The following is a 27,208-nucleotide window of genomic DNA, read 5'->3' on the forward strand; positions in this document are numbered from 1 at the left end:
TCGCTAGATTTTGCGCTACTTCTGCATTAAAAAATATGAAAACAACGATATGGTATTAAAAAAATCCCCTACTACTGGTAAATAGATTCTGTTATTTATTATCATGATTCCAGTCATTCGATAATTTTAATAGCAATGTTACTTCAGTTACTTATTTCTACAATAGTTTTTGAGAATACCATACCTATGCAAGTGGCATATCAATTCAAATTTGATATATGAATATTGCAATTAGGGTGTTACCCAAATTAATTATCGCAACTATACACAAATAAAATTTGGTAGGATTACGTATTTATGTTCACATCAACATATTTTTCTTGAGAATAAATTTTTCATTTTTTATAGACTGATATGAAGTCAGCATTTTGAATGAAAAGTACCTGGAGCCCTTTGACTACAATACCCAGCAGAGGCACATAGTGGTTAGGATCCAGTCTCGATCAGATTATCTATGCTTAAAATGGACTCAAAACAAAAACTAGGAAAGATGCCAAGTTGGGAGGATCAGATCCTCCTGCTCCTCCATTCCCCACACTGCTGAGGAAGAATAGATGAGGAGGTAAACAGAAGAGGACAAATGAATGGTGGTGGACTATATCAAAGCGTTCGAAGAATAATATGGAATAGGGATGTACCTATGAAATGCAAGAAGGTAATATGTAACATACTATGTGCCAATAATTACGTATGGAGCAGAAGTAAAGTAAAGTGTTCCCCTGTGCATAGCACCATGCCATGAAGGCGTATAGGGGGTGTGGGGGTAACGCCCCACACTTTCTTGATCCGGTCGTGAGTGGGGGTGATGTGATCAGCATCACGCCCCTGACCGCCTTTACCCCCCAGGGTTTCCCCCAGGTACCCATGTTATTCGACGCTGGGTAGGCGCCGGGGCCGCTTCCACCGTTAGAAAAGTTCCCGGATTTGAACCGGCCGGGGATCGAACCCGGGACCTTGAGCATGGTAGTCAGACGTTACCGACTGAGCCACCGCGGCCACTATGGAGCAGAGACTTGGACAATAACATAGAGAGACAAAGAAAAGATGCAGGCACTGGAGATGAAATTTCTAAGGAGTCTTTTGAGGAAGACTAGAAGGGATAGAATAAGGAATGAGGAGATCCGACAGACAGTGGGTGTAGTGAAGCTTCAGGACAGAATAGAACAGGCACAGATGAGATGGTTCGGACACATGAAGAGGATGGATACAGATAGAATACGAGCTTACAATGCACAAGGAGTGGGAATAAGGCCAAGGGGGAGACCAAGATGTCGGTGGAAAGAGCAGATAAGATTGGAACACCTTGGAAAGAGAGGAGTTGTGAAAGACCAGGAAAAAATGGAGAGGCTTGACTTCTATGCCGACCCAGCCAGAGGCAGGAAACAGCGAAGGATGATGATGGTGATGATGTCATGATTAGCAAAAGTTACAGAAAAGTGACGCAAAAGTAAGAGAAATACATAAATTTGAAAACTATGTATATTAACTAAAGAAAATAGTCGTTTCTGCAGGAAAGTCAATAACTCGCACATACTTCTTGCAATATGATAACATTATTGAGGAAACTGTCGTATAAACCTGAGTGTTCTAAACGTATTGTAATTTTAAAATTTGTGAACAAATACTATTGCGAAAATAATTGTAATTCCAGAAACTCTATCATTCTTGTAACAATAATTTCTTGCTGGTGAGATCCTATATACTGAGGATGATCAATGCTGTTAACGTACCGAGCCATTTAATAGCCAACTATTCCCTTGTCAGTGCATTGGATATTCCATTGCTCGTTTTTGCACTGCAAGTTGTGTCTTACACAGCAATTAATGACATTTTGGTGTCTCTTACACCATGAATATCCACAGGATTTGTTCCGGGTGTGACACAAACGAGGCACTTCTTTCCAGTGGTGCAGCAAACGAGGCAAAATAGCGATGCAGCTAAAAAACATAGCTGTTAGCAGGAATATATTCATATATGTCAGTTAGTTATCTGGATATCTGAATTCTTCAGATACTAATTAAATAAATTACGCAGATATCTATAATCTACAATGTAGATAATCTGTATCTCCATGTAATAGACTGTCTTTATGAACCTCTTGCAAAATTAAGGGTTATTGTCGATTTTTTCTGACGCTGTTGCCACATTCAAAATTCACCTCAAAATGCCGAGAAAAAATGTAGCTGTAGCGAAATTTTCGCTACAACTACAGGAATTTTGTAGCTTCGCTACCGCTACAACTACAATTTTCAAAATGTAGCGTCGCTACAGCTACAGCTACAAATTTTGTAGCTAGCTACAGTAGCGACGCTACAAGTAGCTCGCTACTTCTGACCACTGTAAATCATTGATAGGTGTCTCCGGTATAGTAAAGTAGTACCGACATGCTCATATGTCTAAGAGGCTGATCTTTCTCATATATTACCAAGAAAAGATTTTAAATTAACTAGCATCTTTGGCTCATTTTTTATTCATTTTGAATTTGTTGTTTTACATATATCACTTTCAAGGAGAAATATAAGTAGTCAGATGCATGTGTAAGATTTCTCCTACAAATGAAACATACAACTTATGAGTTATGCTCACATTTGCATTTGATAGTTTTTATCCATTGTGTACAAATGGTGAATAAGAATTCACTAAATAAACTTCATTAAATTTTAGGAACATTTTTATACAAGGTTTCTATAAATATTTTGAAGCCGCTGATTTTTAAAAATGTACAAATAATTATGTACCATCTCACGATTTACATTGAAACTTGTAATCAGTTGATTTCATTTAGGTGTCTTGGCATGGGAATTGAAAAATATTCAAATTTGCCAGAAGCAGGCATTATTCCAGTAATTTACCGTACTACTCATTGATAAAATATTCCAAGTATATTTTTGTTGCTTTCTCGCAGATAGAAAAATGAAATGCAAATCAAAGGACGTACAAGAATTATTTTGCTTACAAAGCTTCACTAAGTTGGAATATTTAAAGATTCATTTTACGATTTAAATGAATGGATTTTATTTTCTACTAGCTACAGTTACCTTCCGAGGAACGTACCATCAGAATAAAAATACGCATTTTCATAAAATGTTTAGAAAATAGTGTACATTTTACAATTCTCATTAGGCTACATTTTCAACATATACATCGTGTCGTGTGGCTGCAGAATACGTGTCTTGCTTTCAAAATACCAGCAGAAGACAAGTTGTAGGGCACTTCCGCCAAGTCGACCAATCAGAAGCAAGAATTGTTCCTCCTATGCTGAACTGAGTGGGATCCGCGAATATGCCCCCTGCTTACCACAAACAAAAGACGCAAGTGAAGATCAAAGATTCATTTACTCTTCCTCAAAGATTCATTTCAAGGTAGAACGTCATTAATGCGTTCACCAATGAACAACGAGCTCGCGTCAACCAATCAGATAGCTTAAAACTGGTGTGGCAGCAATCACTACCCGTATTTGGCGCTGCAGTCGAAGTGCAATTCGAAAGACAGCACTTCCAGTCCACGACTTAAAGACCGCACTCCACGACCATACTCGAAGGATGCTCGCTTCAAGTACGGTCTTGCACCTTTCGGACACGGCCAGAGAAACAAAGGTACCTAGAAAAGATTGGCAATTTACCGGATCCCTTGGATGAAGATTGACGAAAAAATATGTAGTCTTTTCCAAGACATGTTCATCTTCTACCAAGACTTCTGCAGGTTGAAATAAAGCTTAGATAAATTATAAACATTGAAATACTTCAATTTTACAACAGTAAAATGTATAATTTTCGACTTGTGTACTCAAACACAGCCCCTTTAATTTTATCATATGGCTTAGAGAGAGCGTCGTCAGAAATGTTTGTAGGGGGTAAAGGCCAGTAATAATTAAAAGTAGAATAGTAGAAATAATAATAATAATTACAACTGTTATAAATGTTATTATACAATAAATAATTACTAAACTAATTAAATAAACAAATTTTATTCGAGATTTATTATTATTTATTTATTTATGCTATTCGATCTACAAGCCGAATGCATATCCAGCACAACAGTTACAGAAATGCACAGTTATTGTATTTTATTATAACTTTTGCAACTGTCGTCCAAGAAAAGACTTTAGAAGTTAGTAAAAATTTTACTAAGTAATAAAGTTTACATATTGATTACATTAAATTATAATTATAAAAAAATATAATTTTTGCAATTCTGAATAATTACAAACAATTCCAATTTTTAAATATAGTCAACACGTTCGTTAGACAATTATAATTTTCGGAACACGTAAAATATTTTCATTTGATTTACTCCAGTGATGTAGTGTCGACTATAGAGCCTATTCCCTCGTATTTGTGTTCAGTCTTTTCGCTTTACCGCCTGAATCCACTGATTTTTCCGTATCGAATGTGTCTGAAAAATATGAATAGATACCCGAGAAAGAATATTTGTTCCCAACCTCGTGTTGAAACCAATAGTCATGCAAGGATTGTTGCCTATTCTGTGAGATATTACCCTTACACCTTTGAAATCCATGGTATTCTTTCAAAACCGGAAGTAGCGCCCTCGCTTGCGCCGAACACGAACGAAAATGTAAACTTCCGGTGAATAGCCCCAATACCAATCTTGTAATTAGTAAGGGTGTGCGGGATCCCGAAAAGTCGGGACCGGGAACGGGAAAAAAATTTCCCTTCCCGATCCCGACTTTGGGAAATTAATTCCTGACTTTTCGGGATCCCGATCAGTCTGGAAATACCGAATGGTCATTTTAAAAAGTCGTTAATTCTCGACGTTTTCTGCATTGTAAATGTCTGGAACGTATCAAAAATTTTTAGTTTTTGTACCAGAAATGCAAAAACAATCACTTAAAGTGAAAATGACGTGTAGAATTCGAGATTTCAAGAACTTCGGGAAATTTTGAACATTTACGTCCCGAAAATTTCCCCACTTAGTCGGGAAATTGCAAATCTTCCCCGTCTCGAATGTCGGGATTTAAAAAAATTTCCGTCTCGACCAAAAAAAATTCTGTCCTGCACACCCCTAGTAATTAGTGTTACACCCGCTTTGGACGAAAGCATTTGTTTCAGCATTTTCTTAACATTTATGCCATGACCAAAAAGCTACCGTGTAAAGCGAGAAATCTTATGGCATTTCAGATGCCATGGCATTTCTCAAGGATAGGATCCGTCCTATTTCCGTAGCATAACCAATCAGAAGTGACCTCTAGATCACGAGCGCAGTTGTAATGGCGGCCGCGTGAGATGTAAACAACGTATCACTTCACATTTTTAGAACACGATAATGGACATTTCCACTATGACATGAGAAACGTTTTAAATCTATTCATTTTACTGATAATGACACCAAACTGAAATGTGCAAAATATCTCGGTGATATTTGTTTTGCTTCTCGAGATACACGCCTTCAAACACTGCTGAAAATCACCTCCAACGTCACAGATTTGAAAACGTCCTTTGCACAGACTAGACAGGCCTGACGTCATCCTTTAAAAATGCTTGCAGACAGGGCTTCTGCTCGTCCTTTCTGGCATTACAATTATTTTCGTCATATTTTCTTCGCAATTTTTAAAATAACAATACGTTTAGACAGGGTGCGAAATCACTGCAGATTGGTGGGGGGGGGAGCAGCAGACAGTCACACACACACACACACACACACACACACACTATATACCAGAGGCGTGGCGTGCATGTAACCGCTGTTACCGCAGGTAATAGCAAAATATAAAGAATTGAAGAACCTGTCTTAAAATATTATTACATACATAAACTGGTAATATTGTCGTAAAGTAAATATTGCAGACTGACTTTTTTCTGACACCGGCAAAAGCGAAGAGCAGGACTGTTCCGGTACCCTCCACAGGCAACATGAGGAAAGGGCCCTGAGCCCACGCAAGGAAGACTTTGCGTTGCGGCAAAGACTGACCGCGGGAGGAGAAGGCGGGTTATTGCCATGCCTGTTTAGCCGCCACAGTTGCCGGTGATCCTTACCGGATACAGATCAGTGTTGCCATATTAAATTGACAGAAGAGAGCTAAGTCACCTAATCGGGTCTATCTTACTCTGAAGGTGTCCACTCACACTAGGGAACGATGGCGCAGTGGTAGCGTCTCCGCCTTGTAATCAAGGGGTCTCGGCTTCCAGGCACAAGTGGTTCGGATCCCATTTTAAAGTGTAGGTCCAGTCTTGATTAGCCTTACTGTGCATGAAGTGGACTTAAAACGCCAAATCAAAATAAAAAAAATGTTAAATCACACTGGGGAAAAGCAAACTACCAAGTGATATTTTGTATTTACACTAAATATCAGCGATTACGAAAGTCCTATTTGTCCTTTCTCGACATCATGGGCGAGAAGGAGAGGAGAGGGATGGGGATGGTCAAGGGGTCCGCTGTCCTTCTAAATATGTCAACCTAAAATTCTATATTTCACACATACGATATAATATTATTTCGGTTACAGGAATTTGTGATAATTGTTGAAAGGTCGATTGAGATTGACATACGTTGTCGCAGGAATGCGATAATTTCGGATTGAAGCAATGTTTTTGAGGTAGCAGAACTGTTTTTGAGTGAAAACATTACTTACAAGCATAATTTCCCGATTGTTATCTTAGCACGCTCTGAAGTGTCAGGTGTCGCAGGTTCGAATCCTCAGCAAGAAATGGTTATTTCAAGGTTTGTTGTTATTATTTTACTTACATAATTAACTGTTATAAAAAAATAATAATTACATACACAAAATAATAATAATTTTATTCCCAGAATTCACCATGCATTCTCATCGTCACGAGCCCGACCCTGTGGCCGAGTGGTTAGCACATCGCGCTGCGACGCCAAGGGTCCCGGGTTCGAATCCCGGTCGGGCTTGGTTGTTTGTGAATGTCCATTCATCAATTTCATCATTTCATCACTCATCCCCATCTTCGCAAATTAGCCAAGAGGCACAAAACGCGAAGTAAAATAAACTAAATCAATCAATCAATCAATCAATCATCGTCACGAATATCATATAAAGCGAAAGCCTTAAAGGTAGCAAGGGACGTAAAATATACGAAATAGTAGTGGTGTCAGAAATGAGATTTCTGTGGATTTAGCGAAACATGGGAGTGGGAGTAGTTAGGAAACAGATGAAGACTACATCTACTCTACATACGTCTTATAAAGTTTCGCGATTTGGGCAAATCTGGTTTCAAAAGAACTAATATGGCAACAGTAGTAGAACTGGACTTCTTGCAGGTTCCGAAGGAAATATTGGGGAAGCGCGATGCTGAGAGGGGAGGGGACAAGAAGGGTGGGTGCTTCACGTGTTACAAAAGTAAACAACGGTTTGTGGGAGGAACTGTGCAGTGCGAGTTTTGTGAGTGGTGTCTTTCGTCTTTATGTTGTTTTCGGGCATTGTCAATTAATTAATGGAGCTTGCTCCGAGTTCAGAGGTGGCGGGTTCATCCTATCTGAACAGTGTTTGTAATCGTGCGATAGAAGATATTTTGAAGCAATCTTTCGGTTCGTTCTTTTGCAGAAAAAAGCGAAATTTTTTGATTTGATTTGATTGATTTTGCTTCGCTTGTGCCACTTTTGGCTAATTTGCGAAGATGGGGATGAGTGATGATATGATGAAATTGATGAATAGACATCACAAACGTCCATGCCCAAGCCAGGATTCGAACCCGAGACCCCAACATCATATAACTATTTTCAAAGAAGAGTCGTCGGATTGATCTGCTCTATAAGTAGCCTTCGATGTTTCTGTAAGTATCAAATTACGTATTATTGTGTAAACAACCAATGTTTGCGATTTCACTTCAGTCATTATGTGAACATTTTTTTTCCTGATTAATAACTTTACCAAAATCTAGTATTGAATTGCAGACGTACCAGATGAATATTATATGAACTACTTGGAAGACATTGGGGGGGGGGGGGCATAAGGTGGGGAGGCGCCCAAGTCTCCCTTAAATGTCCTACTGATAACCGATAACACTTTTAAAAATCACACGCCACGCCACTGCTATATACCTAGGTGTATATATATATATACACACACACACACACGTGTATGTATAATGTTATTTAATATGTGTAAATTATTAAATAATGAAATTAAATTATATACATATTATATCGACAGTTCTTCGTTCAAAATGTAATTGCAAATTGTTTAATGTAGTTACTACTGATGCTATGAACAATGATTTGCCTAAGGAGGGAGGGACAAAAATTAAGAGACATTAAAAGAAGATAATAGTTTCCTGTATAAAATCCACATATAAATGCTAATACGTGTTTTATTAATATATTTATATACTTCGCGGTTGCTAACAAAGCCGATGAGAAATGGAGAAGACATATACATATAAGTCTGTCTTATTTTTGTGTTCTGGGGATAGCTGTGTTTAGTGTCCTTAGAGATGAGGCTCTTTGTTGTCCGTTCTTTTTGTACGCAACACCCCCCCCCGCCCCCTCCTCCACTCCACCAAACAACTTCCACTTCAATGAAAGGACATAGACAAAGGAACAGTCATGCCCAGCTCGAGAGTCAAACCTGGAACATGTGAGTTCCTCAGTTAAATCATGAATTTTGTGTATAATAATTACAACGCCAGTTCATTCGTGGTAATTCTGAATCGGCAGTTTGGTTTGCATATACACGTATAAGCAGGATAATATCCAGTTTTAGAAGGAGTCAAACAAACAAACAAAAAAAATAATTAAGTCAAGTTGTTTTGTCTTTATGCACTGTGAAAGTTTGTACTATAAGCCTTTGTTTAAGTTGTCAATTCTTTATTTTTCGAGACTTGAGACAAGAACGAGAATTGCCCTCCGAAACCGACACGATAGGATCCCTAGTGATGAGGTCGTGAACCAATTAATTAATGCGTTCGGGGAAAGAGATGAGGCAGCTTTTTTCGCAGTACAAAATTCAAAATATATTTCAGTATTTTTATAATGTTATATACATTATTTCCTTGTAATAATTACACAAATTCTTATTTTGCACTACATGGTTTATGGTAAATTTCGATAAATATAAGTTTATAATGTGAAGGGCCAGGGGGAAAAACGATGAATGTCGATTTTTCGCCCATTTTGAGATCGCAGCGCCATCTGATAGCTCAGAAGCTGTACTATAAGAATGAGAACGGCCTTGGTTGGGAACCGGTGAGAAGTGCCTGAAAAACGCATTATTATTTTGGCATATATTGACGTATTTATGAATAGAAATACTTAGTTTTTCGTTTCCTGGCAAATCGTCTCGAATGAACATACATCGTTTTTCCCCCTGGCCCTTCACATATTTTTGAAAATTTGGTCAGTAACCAATTTTACAAGCAATTGTTTTCTCGTGACTTGATGTAAACACGCACGCAGCAGAACTCTTTCGTTTATCTTTCACGTGAGCAACACCAAGGGTCCCGGGTTCGAATCCTGCTCGGGCTTGGTTGTTTGTGAATGTCCATTCATCAATTTCATCATTTCATCACTCATCCCCATTTTCGCAAATTAGCCAAGAGGCACAAAACGCGAAGTAAAATAAACTAAATCAATTAACGTGAGCAGCAGGGATATTTAATCGAAGCATGGCACTGATTAAATATATACTTTACAACATTTACTGTGCACGTATGGAATAATATTTTAGTTTTTTCAATCGTAAACACCGCGCACTCGCTATATATGGTGTAACTCGACGTGCCTTTCATGCTGTATATGTTATACATTGTAATCGCAAAAGCTAACCGAAAAGTTACATGAAATGCTTGAGTCTAAAGTAGTATCTGCTATAAGAAGCTTCATACCATTTATGCTAGCAAAAATGCTAGAGGAAATGCTTTCGTCTAAAGCCGTCCTAACATGTATGGTTCTTACTAGGGATGGCCAGATCCGGATCCTAGCAGATCCGAAATCCGGATCCGGTTGGTTCCGGATCCTCCGGATCCTAAAATTTTTCGGATCCGGATCCGCGGATCCGGAATTTTCAGATCCGGATCCGGATCCGGATCGAGAACTTTCGGATCCGGATCTAGAATTTTCGGATCCGGATCCAGAACTTTCGGATCCGGATCCAGAATTTTCGGATCCGGTACTTTCAGATCCGGATCAGGTACTTTCCAATCCGGATCCGTTTTGCCATCCCACATGCGCTTCTTTGGAAAGTAAGAATGTGCTTATAATATATTGTTACCTGCTAATATACATATATATATAATATACATACACAGTGTGTGTGTGCGCGTGGCCGATTTGTAATTAATTAATACACTTACTAGGGAGGTCTAAGTCTCCCCTCCGATTTCCATGAAACATGGCAGGTGTATAGAGCCACCCCCTCAAATTTCAAGATGAGGAGAAATTGAAGTGGGGATCTGATCCCGAAACCACGTAAATATGGCATAGGAAGAAACAGGGGGCATAGGGCCTCTCTATACACCTGTCAAATTTCATGGGAATCGGAGGGGGACACAGGGGTCAGATACTTACTTCAATTTGTCCTCATCTTGACATTTGAGGGGATTTTGCCCCCTGAAACAGTTTTTAGCTGAAACAAAAAAACACGAAATTCTTCCTTCTGGCCCCTCTATACACCTGCCACGTTTCATGGAAATCGGAGGGGAACACAGGGGTCAGATCCCCACTTCAATTTGTCCTCATCTTGACATTTGAGAGGAGGTTGCCCCTAGAACAAATTTTTTGCCGAAACAAAAAAAACACGTATTTCTTCATTTGGGCCCGTTTATACACAGACCTGCCAAATTTCATGGAAATCTGAGGGGGACACAGGGGTCAGATCCCCACTTCAATTTGTCCTCATCTTGACAATTCAATGGGTTTCGCCCTGTAAAACCGTTTTTTAGCTGAAACAAAAAAAAAAAAAACACGTATTTCTTCCTTTGGGCCCCACTATACACCTGCCAAGTTTCATGGAAATCGGAGGGGGACACATAAATCAAATGCCCACTTAAATTTGTCCTCATATTAACATTTGAGGGGGGGTTGCCCCCTAAAACAGTTTTTTAGCCGAAACAAAAAAACACGTATTTCTTCCATTGGGCCCCACCATACACCTGCCAAGTTTTATGGAAATGGGAGGGACACAGGGGTCAGATCCTCACTTCAATTTGTCCTCATCTTGACATTTGAGGGTGTTTTGCCCCCTAAAACCGTTTTTTAGCTGAAACAAAAAAACACGTATTTCTTCCATTGGGCCCCACTATACACCTGCCAAGTTTTATGGAAATGGGAGGGACACAGGGGTCAGATCCTCACTTCAATTTGTCCTCATCTTGACATTTGAGGGGGTTTTGCCCCCTAAAACAGTTTTTTTTATCTGAAACAAAAAAAACACGTAATTCTTCCTTTGGGCCCCACTATACTGCCAAGTTTCATGGGAATCGGAGGGGGACACTTAGATAACCTCCCTTGTTAGTCTTACACTTTGTAATTATATAACACTGCATATATTATAATGTTTTATTTTAATTTGTAAAACTGTAACTGTAGAACAATTGTATAATTTTTGTATAACATTTCTATCTTGTTATATGTGTTAAAGGTTTCATCCTGGAATGGAATTTCTCACATTTATGTGTGTTTTCATTTCCAATACATTCGAATGAATACATATTCGTTTCAATGGCATTTACAAAATCACCTCGGACATTTGTGCACGAGTGTGTTAGCCGATGCGTAGCAAAGTATTTTAGGAACAACACTTGAAAAAAATCCTTTTAGGACTAACGAAAAATTTCTTTGTAATCGAAGACCATAACACCTTTTAAGGTGTGGTAATATTATAATGGGATTGAGATACGAAACTCTCGGATCCGGATCCGGATTTTCGGATCCGGATCCAGATCCGAAACTTTCGGACCTGGATCCGACCCGTAACTTTTGGATCCGGATTTTTCGGACCCGGATCCGTTTGGCCATCCCTAGTTCTTACCAGGTGCCTGCAATCTCGTATCACTCCTGGCTTTCGTTTTGAAGCCAGTGGGCGCAGCTTAAGTTTGTCTGCGTAAGATGGCCGCATCTACTTCAACCAATGACTTCAACAGACAGAAGAACATCGCATCGGCTGATGCAAGCACACGCGGGCTGGAAGGAGCATGGAAGTAGGCTCCAACTACAAACGCAAACTTGAGGTTTATTTTACACTTAAATGCTACTATGACTAGCGTTATTTGCTTATGGAATAGTATTCCTTCAGTTTTCCTGTTGCCATATGCTGAACAAGCCACCATGGCTCCGTAATTCGCATTAAAAAGTACACAACATTACATACGTTCTCATGGCGACTACGAATCATAGGCGCGCGCACGGGGCAAGGGGGGCACTAATACTCTCACTTAGAAATTTAGTGTAGAGAAATCTTATTTACGTTATTAAACAATATTATTCCATTTAAAAAATAAAGTATTTTCAAGCAGAAGAAGCAACTACAGCGAGAGCATTTCCTATGCAATTGGACTCTCACTTCGTTCTCCAGCAAATTACTTGTTATTAAGACTCACCCATTTCATTCGTTAGCCTAGTTGTGTTACACCTATGTGGTCGCAGAATAAATTGGTCACACATTGGAAATGAATAAATTATGTATAGTTGTTGTAGTGGCCGCGGTGGCTCAGTCGGTAACGCGTCTGACTAGCATGCTCAAGGTCCCGGGTTCGATCCCCGGCCGGTTCAAATCCGGGAACTTTTCTAACGGTGGAAGCGGCCCCGGCGCCCACCCAGCGTCGAATAACATGGGTACCTGGGGGAAACCCTGGGGGGTAAAGGCGGTCAGGGGCGTGATGCTGATCACATCACCCCCACTCACGACCGGATCAAGAAAGTGTGGGGCGTTACCCCCACACCCCCTATACGCCTTCATGGCGTGGTGCTATGCACAGGGGAACACTTTACTTTACTTTTTTATGTATAGTTGTTTCCAATCTGCTGTACGAAATCTTGTTTAAGTGGAAATTAGTCTGAACCCCAGAGAAGGAAAATCATGGGGGTGAGATAAGGAAACTTTTGTGCCACGCAAGCTGGAATTCTTCTCATAAGAGTGATTTTCGGTGGGTCCGGACACATTATATCCGCCCCTGATTAGTACCCGTCCCATCAATACAATAAAACAGTGAGATGGAATGAGGTTTTCCATTCTCCGATTGAACTTACAGCAAGGCTTTTGCCCCCTTAATCAGAGAGTCTGTGCACGCCTATGCTACGAATGTCTTGGTCTGCCTCCGCTTCGTCCTGTCACGTGATCCGGCTTCAGAAAAATCGCACGATGCTTGCTCCTCACCCTTCTTAGCTCCATGGTTCTTACAGGAAATACATCTATCTATCTATCTATCTATCTTGACCCCCTAATTGTCTTCCGCACCCCCTATTTAAAACTAGGGTGACCAGATCCTTACCAGCAAAAACAGTACACACACATACCATGACAAACTTTCTTCAAAAAAGGAAATACATACAGGACAAAAGTTTAATTATTCTTTTATTTGATGAATCCCCAAAGTATATTAGTAGCATAAAACAAAAATGAAAACTAAATGTATTTAAAATTTGACATATTAAACAAACTACAGTTGTGAGCAAAATTTTGTTGAGAACATGTCACTTACACTTTAAGTCTTTAAAACAATTCCAATAACTTCAAATTAACCAATATTTCATAATCAAATGTACCAATATTTAAGTATCATCCTTAATGGTTCTGTACTTTTGCTTCGAGTGAATAGCATTCAAACTTTGTATTTTCCATAACCATATCATGGAATTCACTACAGGTACAACTGAAATTATATTTAGTTATTATTAGGTGTTTCAGAGTTTCAGTTTTCAATTGAGATTTCTCAGCAGTCCACATGTTATTCATTAATGAGAAAACTCTCTGAGTGGGTGCATTTGTGGCTGGAAGGCACTAACTGAACTCTTCTTCTTCTTCTCTTCCATTCCCTTATGCCGTTAAGCGTCGGGTACCTCGTTCTGTCCATCTCATCCACTCCGTCCGGTCTCGACTTATTCTTCTCATTTCGTTCTTAGTTTTTCCATATTTTAATCCTATCTTTTCTATTCTATCTTCCCATGTATTTCTTGGCCTGCCTCTTCCTACTCTACCCTCAACCCTCATCTCCATCACTTGCTTGGCTTTCCTATCTTCATTCATTCTATTTACATGTCCATACCACTTCAGCTGGCGTTCCTCTACTACGTCAGTCATTGTCTTCTTTTGTTTTACCTCTTCTCTTATTCTTTCATTTCTTATTCTGTCTCTTCGAGTTTTCCCCACTGTTCTTCTAAGATATTTCATCTCTATTGCTTGAAATTTACTTAGATGTTTGTCTTGGAGTGCTAAGCTTTCTGTGCCATAGCCCATGATGGGAACTACAATTGAGTTGTAGAGTTGCATTTTTGTTTTTATACTGATCTCTCTTTTTCCCACCAAAGTATTACTCATTTGATAATATGCTGATGCTGCCTTCTTTGTCCTATTCATTATCTCTTGATCAATTTTCCCACTGTTACTTATGATAGTTCCTAAGTATTCATATGTTTCTACTTTCTCTAGTTGTTTCCCTTCGCATATTATATTCAGGGCTTCATTTTCCTTGTCCTCTTTAGTCACCCGCATGATCTTACTCTTTTCTATATTAATCTTCATGCCTTTCCTTTTAAGTTCTTCATACCATTCTTCCACTGCTTGCTGAAGCCTCTCAGGTGTATCTGATATCAGTACGATATCATCGGCATATAATAGTGCTTGGATATATACTGGCCTTAATCTCCACATACCTATCTTCGTTCTGTGTGTTCGTCGTTTGCATATTTTAGCAATTTCGTCTAAAAAGACGTTAAATAGGATTGGACTGAGGCTATCTCCTTGTTTTATGCCTTTCTCAATGTCAAATTCACCTGAGTATTCGCCATCTACTCTAATTATTCCTACAGGATTATTATATACAATTTTTATTGCATTCAATAATCTTACTGGTACTTTCTTTGCCTCCAATGCTTCCCATACATATTGCCTAGGGACTGAATCAAAAGCAGCTTTTAGGTCTATAAAAGCTAGATATGTGTCCTTGTTCTTGGCAATTCTTTTTTCCATAATCGTTCTTATAGTATATATATGATCTTGTGTTTGCCTTTTAGGGCGGAATGCTGCCTGCTCCTCCTCCATATCTTCCTCCACCACTTTTCTGAGACGTCTTTCTAGTATCCTTGTGTATAATTTATAAGCGACTGATGAGAGGCATATTGCTCTGTAGTTATTATAGTCATAGCTACTGCCCTTCTTATGTAGTGGGATAATGATATTTTTCCTCCATTCATTTGGTATTTTGTTTTCCTTCCATATTCTTTGAAACATCTTGGTTAAATTCTTAACTACTTCCACACCTCCATATTTTATTAATTCTGGATTTATTCCATCTGATCCTACTGCTTTTCCTGTATTCATCAGTTCTATTGCTATTTGTACTTCATCTTCCTTTATTTCCCCTTCTATATCTGAGTCTTGTACCTCCATGTATGGTCCATATGTCACCCCTACCTCCTCTGGGTTATTATTTTCTTTCTGGAATTTTTCACCATAGTGTTTCCGCCATACATCCAACACATCCTTTTTTTTCTGTGATCAATTTATCTCCATTTTTAATGGTTCTTATTGTTTTTCCATACTTTCCTCTCAAGTTCTTTACAACTTTCCAAAATTGCCTTGTATTCTTTTCTCTAGCTTTTTCTTCAACCATATTTCCAAATTTTTCCCAGGATGATATTTTAGCTTCCTTCACTATTTCCTTGACTTCATTTCTTTTTTCAATGTATTTCCTTCTATGTTCTTCTGTCTGAGACATAATATATTTTTTCCATGCTTCCTTTTTGTTTTTTTACTTTTTGTTTCACTTCTTCATTCCACCAAGATGTTTTCTTTTTTCTTGTATCTACTATTTTCTTTCCGCATACTTCTTCTGCAGATTTTATGAGTGCCTTTTTAATTCTCTTCCATATTTCTTCTATCTCTAGTTGTTCTACATCTGGTCCTTCTGTCAGTCTGGCTGTTACCTGTTCTTTATACTCTTCCTTCTTCTCTTTTTTCTGTAACTCATTTATCTTAATTGTTTGGTATTTTTTCATTCTGGGCTTTGGTGGTCTCGTGAAGCGTGTGTCCACTATTAATAATCTATGGTCTGTACCCAGTTCAGCACCTCTTATAACTTTAACATCCATTATGTTTCTCCTAATACTACTGGTATATATTATGTAGTCTATTATGCTTTTAGCATTTCTTCCTTCAGCCTGGAAGGTTATTTTATGTACTTCCTTATGTGGGAAGAAGGAGTTTCCAAGAAGCAACTGATTTTCTACACAAAACTCCAGTAATCTTTTGCCATTCTCATTCAATGTCTTTTCTCCCCCGTAGCTTCCCATACTACCATGGGCTACCTTCTTATCTTTACCTGTTCTTGCATTTAAGTCTCCCACTATCATTACATACCGTCCCTCCATTACTTCTTTATCTACTGTCCTCTGGAGTTGTACATAAAATTCTTCCTTATCAAGCACAGAGGCATCTTCTGTTGGTGCATATACTTGGATATATGATATTTTATATTCTATATCAAATTTAACTACAATTATTCTTGAGTTAACTGGTTCCCAGCCACTGACCTTTGTTTCATATTCCTGACTTGTTACAATTCCTACCCCTTCTTTTGCTCTTCTTCCCTGTCCAACACCTGAATATCTCAAGGTATATCCCTCCTCAAGCCTTTGTATGCCATTTCCTTTCTTTCTTACTTCACTAATTTCCATTACGTCTATCTTACGTATCTTCATTTCCTGTACTAATTCAACTTCTTTTCCTAATATAGTTTTAATGTTCCATGTTCCCATTCTCGTTTTCCTTTTCCAGTCCGGTCGTTGCTGTGTTGATCTGTCCATTCCGAGGCTCCTGTTTCTTCTCTGAATCCGTTAATACCCTTGCGTGGGGGATTGGCCCAACGCAGGGTGGATTTATTTAGGGTTTACTCCCCTAGGGCAGTTGGCTTTACCATGCCTTTTGAGTCTGCCCCACCCTTGGTTTTCTGTCAGGGTATCCTTCCCTTAGCCTTTGGGGATCCCTCCCCTCCCTGCAAGGCAGCAGGGGCAGTGCTTATTTAATGGCGGCACTTCCTCGCCATGTCACAGTGCTGTCAATGGGCTTTTCTGGGTTTTAATGAGGATGGTCCTGCCACAAACCAAACCCCCAGACCCTGTTAGCACTGCCGCCTCGGTCCGGGACTGCTTATTTGGCATTGCCTTATTCGCAGCTAACCACCATATCTGATGGCCGTTCGCTATCCGCCACCTGCGACCCGCCCGGTTGCTGAGGCTCGCCCCTCCCATAGGAGGCCGGGACAAACTGAACTCTACAATATCAAATACCTGATAAAAGGAAATACATTTTTCCTGAAAATATTTGAATATCTCAGCCCATCTTAAATATACTCTCATTTGAACAGTGTTCCATGCTTTCAGTTTTTCAAGAGTAGCATACGCTCTTACATTTGAAATTTCATCAAAGAGATAAGAATCATTAAGTTGCTTTCCTGACCATTTGTTGAAAAATTGTACTCTATTTTGCACCCTGTCCCATTCGATCATCGAATCCAGTTTTACCCAATCTAACACAGTCATTTCAGAAAAGCGAGGACCACTGCTTAATATATTCAATACAAGTTGAATAAAATGAACGCACATGTTCCTTAAAACTTGACATACAAATTGATGAAGGGACCTCACAAAGAACAATTCACGCCGGGATACGAAACCGTGACGAGCTCGTATTCTTGTTCCTATGTGTCGTACTCTGCAGTGAATAATGAAATAATTTGGAATGTAAAATGTATCCCAGAACTAAAAAAGTCAAATGAATATTGTTGAAGAAACTACAATAAAATGTGATTTGTTACCTGTTCATCCCCTCTAATATATTTAATTTTTGCCACCTTCCATCACTTTTTCTAGCTGTATAGATTTAATCGCGATAAGTAGCTAATGAGCTTATGGAAGTCACGAGGGACAATCATAAACAGAGAACTCTGGACTCCTGATTTCACAGTGCCCTGCAGATGCACTGGGAGGAAATTATTTGAATATTCTTTTTCCTTTCTTTAGCGTTGCTTTTCCATCACTTTACCTAAATTCTGCCATGACGATGAAGGTTGATTAAATTAAACGGATGAAGAGTGTTACAAAGGAACACTCATGCACAGGCCAGGGCTCGAGCCCGGATCCTTCAGTAACGAGATCGTGAGATGAAGAAATTAGGGAAATCAAGCAATGCATTTTTTTTTTTTTTGAAAAAACGTTAATCATATGCAAATATGGTGTTTCAAAATCCAATTGAAATTTACGTACCACTGAGTAAATACGCATTTGCTTTACCGATACCCAAGTATCCGAATAGTTAGAGCTTTACACTCATCTTTGTTGACGGCCGACCTCCGTGGGGGAGTGCAAGTGGCCCCGGATCGGTACCAGGTGGACGCACATAGTGGTTTGGATCCCACTTTAAACTGTGGGTCCAGTCCCGATTAGCTTTTATGTACATAAAATGGACTTAAACACCAAATCAACCAACCGCGTGGTAGTGGTTATCACTGCACGCTATGACACCAGGAGTTCCGGGTTCGAACCCTGACCTCGGCATGGGTGTTTTTTGTGTTTGTCTCTTCATTAACTGTATTGTACCATCTTCGCGATTAACCAAATGTGACAGCGACGCTAAGTAGCATAAATCAAATCATTGATTGATTGTTTCATTTGGTTTGTTTTACTTCGCTTTTCCTACACTTCTGGCTAATCGTCAAGATGGTACGATAAAAGTGATGAAGGGACAAACACAAATAACACATATGCCCAAGTATGGGTTTGAACCCGGGATCTCGGGCTTAATAGTCAAATCAACTTGTTTTGGATTTTCGAAAGTGGGTGGGATTAACACGTGCTTCTTTTCAGTAGTCCTTCCTCATTTTGCTATCCTTTCCTTTCTTTGACGTTCTATTTTTAGGAATACTGGGCCCTAAAAGGGGGAGGGGGATTATGACCCACACCAAACTCCCTTGAGCACGCCACTGATTGCTACCCCAAGTGTCGACATCACCGCACGTCACTGGAAGAATGTGATGCTGTCCAATTGCTGTCTTTAAAACGTGTGCGAGATTTAGCGGTAAAAAAACGAGTCTCAGCTCTGAAGCAAAAGACAATTTTGGACTTCTTTTCCTAAATTGTAGGCCTACTTTACTGTACTACTTTATGTAAGGTATGTATTTGTAAGACGTTTGATACAAAATATATATAGTTTTGTGTTTAATATCATTGTTTCTTTGTTTTATATTGCTCCTATAACACTGGTACAACTTTTTTCGTAAATCATTGGTTATCCGAAAAATCAGTTATCCGAACAACCTCAGTCCGGAATTGTTTCGGATAATCGATGCTCTACTGTATGAATATAAAAACAGAGTATAATAAACCCATGTAATCCTACAAGATAATGTTCTGATTTGATGAATTAGCTCCAATAACTATAGTACTGATTCACATCGTCCTTTTACGACTCGTTCGTGCCTGAAGTTGGGAGGTTCACTACCTTCTTCCGTTTACGACACGATTCATACCTCAAGTTGAGAAGTTCACTTCCATCTTCGGTTTTCGACTCATTCGTGCCTGAAGTTTGGAAGTCCCCTTCCTTCTTCCGTTTACGACTCGTTCGTACATCAAGTTGGGAATTTCACTTTCTTCTTCCGTTTAAGACTCGTTCATACCTCAAGTTGGGAAACCCCTTCCCACTTCCGTTTAAGACTCGTTCATACCTCAAGTTGGAAAGTCCCCTTCCTTCTTCCGTTTCCGACTGGTTCACACCTCAAGTTGGAAATTTGACTTCCTTCTTCCGTTTACGACTCGTTCATACCTCAAGTTGGGAAGTACCCCTTCTTCTTCCGTTTATGACTCGTTCGTACTTCAAGTTTGGAAGTCCTTTCCTTCTTCTGTTTACGACTCGTTCATACCTCAAGTTGGGAATTTGACTTCCTTCTCTCGTTTACGAGTCGTTCATACCTCAAGTTGGGAAGTCCCCTTCCTTCTTCCGTTTACGACTGGTTCACACCTCAAGTTGGAAATTTGACTTCCTTCTTCCGTTTACGACTCGTTCATACCTCAAGTTGGGAAGTACCCCTTCTTCTTCCGTTTATGACTCGTTCGTACTTCAAGTTTGGAAGTCCTTTCCTTCTGCTGTTTACGACTCGTTCATACCTCAAGTTGGAAATTTGACTTCCTTCTTCCGTTTACGACTCGTTCATACCTCAAGTTGGGAAGTACCCCTTCTTCTTCCGTTTATGACTCGTTCGTACTTCAAGTTTGGAAGTCCTTTCCTTCTTCTGTTTACGACTCGTTCATACCTCAAGTTGGGAATTTGACTTCCTTCTCTCGTTTACGAGTCGTTCATACCTCGAGTTGGGAAGTCCCCTTCTTTCTTCCGTTTACGACTCGTTCATACCTCAAGTTGGGAATTTGACTTCCTTCTTCCATTTACGACTCGTTCATACCTCAAGTTGGGAAGTCCCCTTCCTTCTTAAGTTTACGACTCGTTCATACCTCAAGTTGGGAAGTCTTCCTTTCACTGCGAGAGAGTTAACAATATTTAGGTATATTCTCTTTAATGTGAGACGCATATCTTACAAATATGAAAGTTTCTATTTCCAAAGAAAGTCTGTGTTTTTATTAACTGAGAAAAATGTAACTTCATTTGGTGTTGTTCTGTGTAATCCCATTCTCTTTTAGCAAGGTGTTAACTGTCGCATATGGATATTTGTTAATTATTTCCATACTAAACGTTTCTTAAGAAATCTTTGCACATTTTGTCAAAAAATCCCAAGTTCAAATAATGCCTCAGTAAGGGTAATCGGGACTTGACCTACACTGGAATCCGAAACACTGTGCAGTACGCCTCGACTGTGAATCGAAACCGAGATTGGTTGATTACAAAGTTGCAGTATACCACAACATTATCTGTTATGCACATTTATATTTTCATTGATCATTGCTACGTACGTTTTGGTCCAGAGCCTGAGAATGTTATTTTTCTATATATATATTTTTGGATTATATTTTCCTTCTCTTCGGTTACTTGTCATTCATTAACCCGTTGTGAAGATGTTATAGTCTGCGTGCCAAAGTGAAAAGCTGGATTTGAGATATGAATAAAATGTTTTAATTGTTTCGAAAGCTTATGTTATGTACGTAGATTTCATATCCCATTGACGCCACTCTGTCAACCTTGAGCAATATGAGTAATTCAAGATGGCGTCCAATATGGCGGACTTTCCAGTTAATGACATATCTCAGTAACCAATGCTCGTTAATAGAAAATGTATTTTTAGTCTCGATCCTCATTAGATCGACTACGAAGAAGATTATGTTAAATTTTTCGCTAATATCAGTGGTTTTACCGTAATTTAAAAAAAATAATCTTTATAATATGTAAACTTTTCTGCAAAACTTCTATTTTTTATTTACCAAAAATAAGTTTAATGATTTATTATGAAAGTATACACTAATTGAAACATTTCTGAGAAAATCGGACGTTGATAGGGGACACCGATTTGGATATATATCAAATAAAATAAGATCCAATATGGCGGATTATTTTCAAGAAGGCGGCCGACAGGGCGCGGGCGCAGATATCAATTGGCTACTCGATTGAAAATATCTTAATGATATAATAATTAGTCCTACTAAGTCTCTTGCTTTTATCAAAAAGTCAATGATTCGGGGCTTAGCCGCCAACCTGTAATAAAGACGCTATTTTTTGTTCTATCCTCCATTTTTGGACACATTTTATAGCGTATTTGTCATTCAAATGCATTAAAACTTATATTGTTTTAAGGCTTATGATTTGGGCTACAACTTTTATTCCAAACAATTTTCTGTCATTTTATTTATTCAAAAGTTACAAAGCAAAAACTTCAGAAAGTACTAGAAAGATTAGATATTTTAAAGATTATTTTTTAAATGACGGTAAAGCCACTGATATTAGCGAGAAATTAAAAAAAATCTTTTTCGTAGTCCATCTAATGAGGATCAAGACTAAAACAACATTTTCTGTTTACGACCATTGGTTACTGAGATATAGGTCATTAACTGAAAAGTCCGCCATATTGGACGCCATCTTGAATTACTCAAATTTCTCAAGGTTGACAGAGTGGCATCAGTGGGATATGAGAGGTACATAACGTAAGCTATCAAAACAATCAAAACATTTTATTCGTACCTCTAATCAAGGTTATGCCATTTCTAGGCATTTGGCACCCGAACTATAAGGGATTATCTTTTCTGAAGACACCCAAATGTTGACCTCTCTTCAACGAATAAAATCCTCTGTGGAAGTTTTGGTCTTATTTTTATGTTTGTGACTGTCCTTTTGCAAATTTCATCTTGTCACCATTCAATCTTATATTCACAAGTAGCCAAGAGCGACAGAAGAAGGAAGCAAAATATATCTAATCAAATTAAAATTATTTTCATTAACTGAGACTGTCCAGACTATCCAGGACTCAAATACAAAAAACCCTTTTGAGGCGATGTCGTGAATCGAATAATAATCAAGACGATCGTCGTTTAATATACGAGTATTTAGAATGGCAATAATCTTGTCATTATGACTCAAAGTAAATTTCTCGTTTAAAGATGGACACACTATCATTAATATAGCTAGTGTAGCAAGCGAGCGGAGTCTCAAGGATTATACTATATGGGTACAACCATGAAATATTTCCCTAAAATTTCGTATCGGGATTGTTTAATGTGTTCAAAGGAACATCATGTTTTGCTCAATTTTTTTAAAAAATAACTTACATTAAAAGAAAATGTGGTGTGCGAGAAAGTTTTAAAACATACATTTTCCTGAGGGTAAACTAAAATATATTTTATGGTCAAAATATATTTTTCTAACATATTAATAAAAAAAATATTTTGTTTTACACTCTTGTAATCAATAGGTATAAAAAAGTTTATTCTTAAACAATAAAAGTGATAAGCGCCATAGATAGTTTCATGTGCAGTTCTTGCATGGTCTTCTTCCATATGGTAGTCTTCAGAATCAACAAATTTTGGTATTCGTTCTCAACCATGTTTTCATCATCTAAATTAAGTACATCTTACAAAATCTTATACATATCAAAATCAGACAGTTATTTCTTACAATATGCCATATCTATCCAATATATCTATAAATATTGTTAAATTTGGTATTGAGAATAATATTACACTATTACTATGATTGGTGTACCACCCACCCACTCCCCACGCCCAGCACAGCCATAACTACGTACAACACAAAACACTCCTCACATCCCGGAATTGTACTCTTTGATCTTGAGAATACCAAGAAGTACAAACCTTTGTAAAACGCTGTTATTTAGAGACAACTGTTGCAAAATATCACTGTGTGAATATTCACCAATCCTAAATCCTGGTTTACAATGGTCAAGTAGACAGGAGAGTAGCTGGAGCGAGTAGCGTAAAGCGAGCTACTCTCCTCGTATAAACAATTGGGTAGAGCATTGTAGCCAGCACTCGCTCCAGTAGTCAGAACAGTCGAGTAACTGTCGACCGAGTTGCTTCCTTCCCCTTCGATTTTTTTCACTCGCACGTGGGCTGGACAATGTAAACGCTTTCTGAGGACTGTAGAATCTGTGATGTGTTAGAGCTCTTGTTGTCCGTTCGCTTATTAATTATATATTTTTAAAATCAACAAGGAATAGGAGACTGTCAGAGTCCGACATCATAACGTTTGTGGAACTTTACCGTGAACATGAGTAACATTATTGGATAATCGTACTAATTTCTTTAAAAATGTGTAAACAGTTTCATACATTCTTTTTACTTGCTAACGACGACGAAAACGGATTACAAATTGGTTCATTCTATCAAAGAACCATCCAAAGAGCACTATCTCGTTTTTTGCTAGACTCGAGTAGAAAGTATGTAAGCAGCTACTCGCCATGGAAGTGTCGAGTCAAGCAGACAGGCCAGTAACTCGTCCCAGTAACTCTCCCGCCCACTCAACCAATCAAACCAGCCTTAATGTTTAACGGTTTAACGTCCTGTTTGAGCTCAGGGCTTAGGCAGTGTCCAAATCGGCAGCTGCCGCCACCTAATGGACCGTTCCACCCGTACCGTTAGAGTCGGAATCCGAGTTGGAGAGGAGTGGTCGAAGGTTCGACAAGTGCACACTTCAACTCACTGTAGCTATATTCTCCTCTGCCATGTTTCAACTTTCACATTGTAGAGGCGACATTTATTGAATAGGTGATCTAAAACTCAGTACTACCTGGATATTTCATGGATATAATACTGTATTATTGTTCAGTGTAGGTAGTAAATAGGTGGAAAGCTTGACGATGTTTGGTTAGGGTCTGTTTTGCGTGACACCTGACGTCAAAAGTGGCAAGTGTACTGCTCGGGAGCTTTCGATTCGGACAACTTCGAAGCCATAGAAAAGAAACGATAAAAATCTCGTTTGCACAGTCGGACATAGTCTTAGGGCCAAACGTACTTATGGAACCCAGTCCGTGGGATTTGTGATTTGTGTCCAGTTCGTATACATTTGAAATTTAACTTCTATCCTTTTCAATTTATCGCCATTCGTACCCATGATAGGAAGAAAAGTAACATAACATAAAACAATAAAAAGAACTGAAGGCAAAGTCTGTATCAGTTTTAGGTTGCTATCACTTTGCGTCTAGATTAAGTAACCAGCGATTGGCAGGACCTCTGTAATTTATTTTAATACCTTCTTATGTTGCTACTGATATTACCGTATTTCTCCACATAAACGTTGCAGCCTGTTTTTCCAGTCCAAAAATTGTTTTCTGACTTTTCATGGCGTAATTGTTGGCTAAACTGTTACAAAGAAATGACATGCGTCGATTTAGACTATTCAATTTTAATGTATATATTCATGAGTATTTCGTGCAACGTAATCTTGTACGAAAGACATTTAGTAATAAGTAAATTATTTATAAGTACCTGTAACACAGGCAAAGCTTTTGAAAAATAAAGCTACACAAAATAGTCGCACCACACGTTTTTTGCACGAAAGAATTTGTTTAATATCTACGACGATTGTGCAATGTGCATTATGACAAGATACAAGTAATAGCATGCATAAAGCTTCACATCTAAATCTTATCATTATTAATAATAAAATAGAACAAACCTTTTGATTTAAAATTGAGTCGATTCAATAAATATCTTGATGTTAGTACACCTTTATCTACCATATAAATTTTAATTTTATCCATTGTTCTGAACAATGCAAAGTTGGTCAACAATAGCTTGAATGTTGCTGCAAGGAAGAAAGAGTTATTTATTAAAGTAATTATTTGACAGGCAAACCATTCAAGGCCCTCTAGTTTTCGGTAATTTTTAGCTATTTTCGTTTGGTAGGATGTTGAAAGCTGGGCAACAGGACTAAGCACCACGAGTTGTTTCATACGTTTAAAATTTTGGAGATTACTAAACTCATACTCTAAAGCAAAGTATATCTGTAGAATGCCATCATGGACGTCCGCAGGATTTTTTCCAGGGAGGGCCAAGCAAGGTAATTTTTTTCGAAGGGGGCAAAGGAGACATATTTTCTCCTACAATATTGATGCCCCCTCAAAAACACTGCTTCAGTCTGAAATTATCATGTTTCTTCAACACACTTATAATAATTAACATAAATTACTGTGAATGAAATGAAATTGTGTGTGAAATATATAATTTTTAGGTAGGCATTCATTTTCCAGAGGGGGCGTGGTCCCCCTTGTCAGGCACGTATCCAGGAATTCCTTTCGGGGGGGGGGCTCAACACCATTTTTTTTAAGGGGTAAAGTAAGAACCTCACAATTGTATGTTTAAGACCAGTGGTGGCAATTGGGTTCCAAAACGGGGGGGGGGGGAGTACGGTGCAAGGGAAGTTTACTTTGTCTTGGTAGACATGGCTTAACATTAAGAGGCCATAATGTTAAGGCAAAAAAATGGGGAGCAACTATCCCTTAAAGCGTCGCCACTGTAAGGCTGTCATTTTAATCAGAAAGTGAAATCGGAACATTTTTTACCACTCGACTCTTCTGTTTCCATGCATTAACTTTGTGTGCCGGAACCATCTCAGTATGTGTGTTTGTCCATTTCTTCTCATCAGGCATAAAAACATCTATGGTGTCTTTGAGTGTTTTTACGAAGCTGTTACACATGCACGGGATGGACAATCCACTCGACAACGCGAGATTCAAATTGTGAGCTGCAAACTGGACGCAGAGAGCTCTCGAATATGTATCTCTGATTCGAGCCTAAACACCACTAACGTGTCTTGTCCTCCCATTTTTGCAGCTCTTATAAAAGCCGAAACCCACCAAATTGTTCAGATTCAGGCCTTAGCACTCACAAGTGTTCAAAAATGCCTGTCACAGCTTCCGCTGTCTTGTCATATATCGGCACGAAACAAAGGAAGTCTTCTCGAATGCAGCTGAATCACGAAACAATTAAAGCACAATGAAAACCCTTCCGTTCCCAACACATCTAATGTTTCGTCTCCCAGTATGATCAAATGCTTATTCATTTATCTCCAATGACGTGCCCAAGGGAGGGTTGGTGAGGTCATAACCCCATTTGACCCAGTATTCCTTTTTTTTAGAAAAAAAGAGGAACGTCAAAAAGAGGGAAAAAATGGCAAAATCAGGACTGACCACCAAAAATAGTATGCGTAACTCCTCTCCCTTCCGAAAATCCTGGTCACGCCACTCTTTATCTCGGACACATTTTTCAAAATCAACTTACCAGAAGTTTTTATCATTCCGTATTGGAGATTGAAGTAAGATACGTTCTTCCTGTAGGTATGGATATGATCCTTTAGGGTGCTGTCGTCTGCCTGCCTTCACACCTAACCTTAACAAGGCCCTAATTTTCCATCCTTGTGACTTGGATTTTTAAGACTTAGGAAGGTTTCAGACCGAAGGGACACGCGATACATATCGATTGGAATGGGCCAATCAACAGCAACGATTCACACCGTAGCGACACAAAGGCCGTACAAACCTAATTTCGACTTGTGAAATCCTCAGGCAAGACGGTGAGAAATCTCCCTTATTAGGCCACTGTCATTGTCACCTCGAAGTAGTAACTCTTG

General features: G+C 38.8%; 1 protein-coding gene across 1 annotated transcript; it reads right to left on the reverse strand.

The window, feature by feature from the left end:
• Nucleotides 1–2,525: 2,525 nt before the first annotated feature.
• On the reverse strand, nt 2,526–16,935 carry LOC145980898 (protein CFDP2-like). The gene is made up of 2 exons (XM_083113983.1): nt 15,958–16,935; nt 2,526–2,549 (listed from the first exon to the last, which is right to left on the reverse strand). The coding sequence occupies exons 1-2, from the start codon at nt 16,933–16,935 to the stop codon at nt 2,526–2,528; spliced, it is 1,002 nt and encodes a 333-aa protein (XP_082970109.1).
• Nucleotides 16,936–27,208: the final 10,273 nt, after the last annotated feature.

The sequence above is a fragment of the Lepisma saccharinum genome, chromosome 28, assembly GCF_977018435.1.
Source record: "Lepisma saccharinum chromosome 28, izLepSacc3.1, whole genome shotgun sequence".
In the NCBI taxonomy this organism is placed as follows: Eukaryota; Metazoa; Arthropoda; class Insecta; order Zygentoma; family Lepismatidae; genus Lepisma; species Lepisma saccharinum.

What these genes read in the sequence shown, in the direction of transcription:
- LOC145980898 (XM_083113983.1), bottom strand. Translation starts at nt 16,935, where the DNA reads ATGGACAGATCAACACAGCAACGACCGGACTGGAAAAGGAAAACGAGA. An exon ending in TCATAAAATCTGCAGAAGAA is followed by an intron (nt 2,550 to 15,957) that starts GTATGCGGAAAG and finishes TTTCATTTGTAG; the next exon opens with GAGAAATCTTACACATGCAT.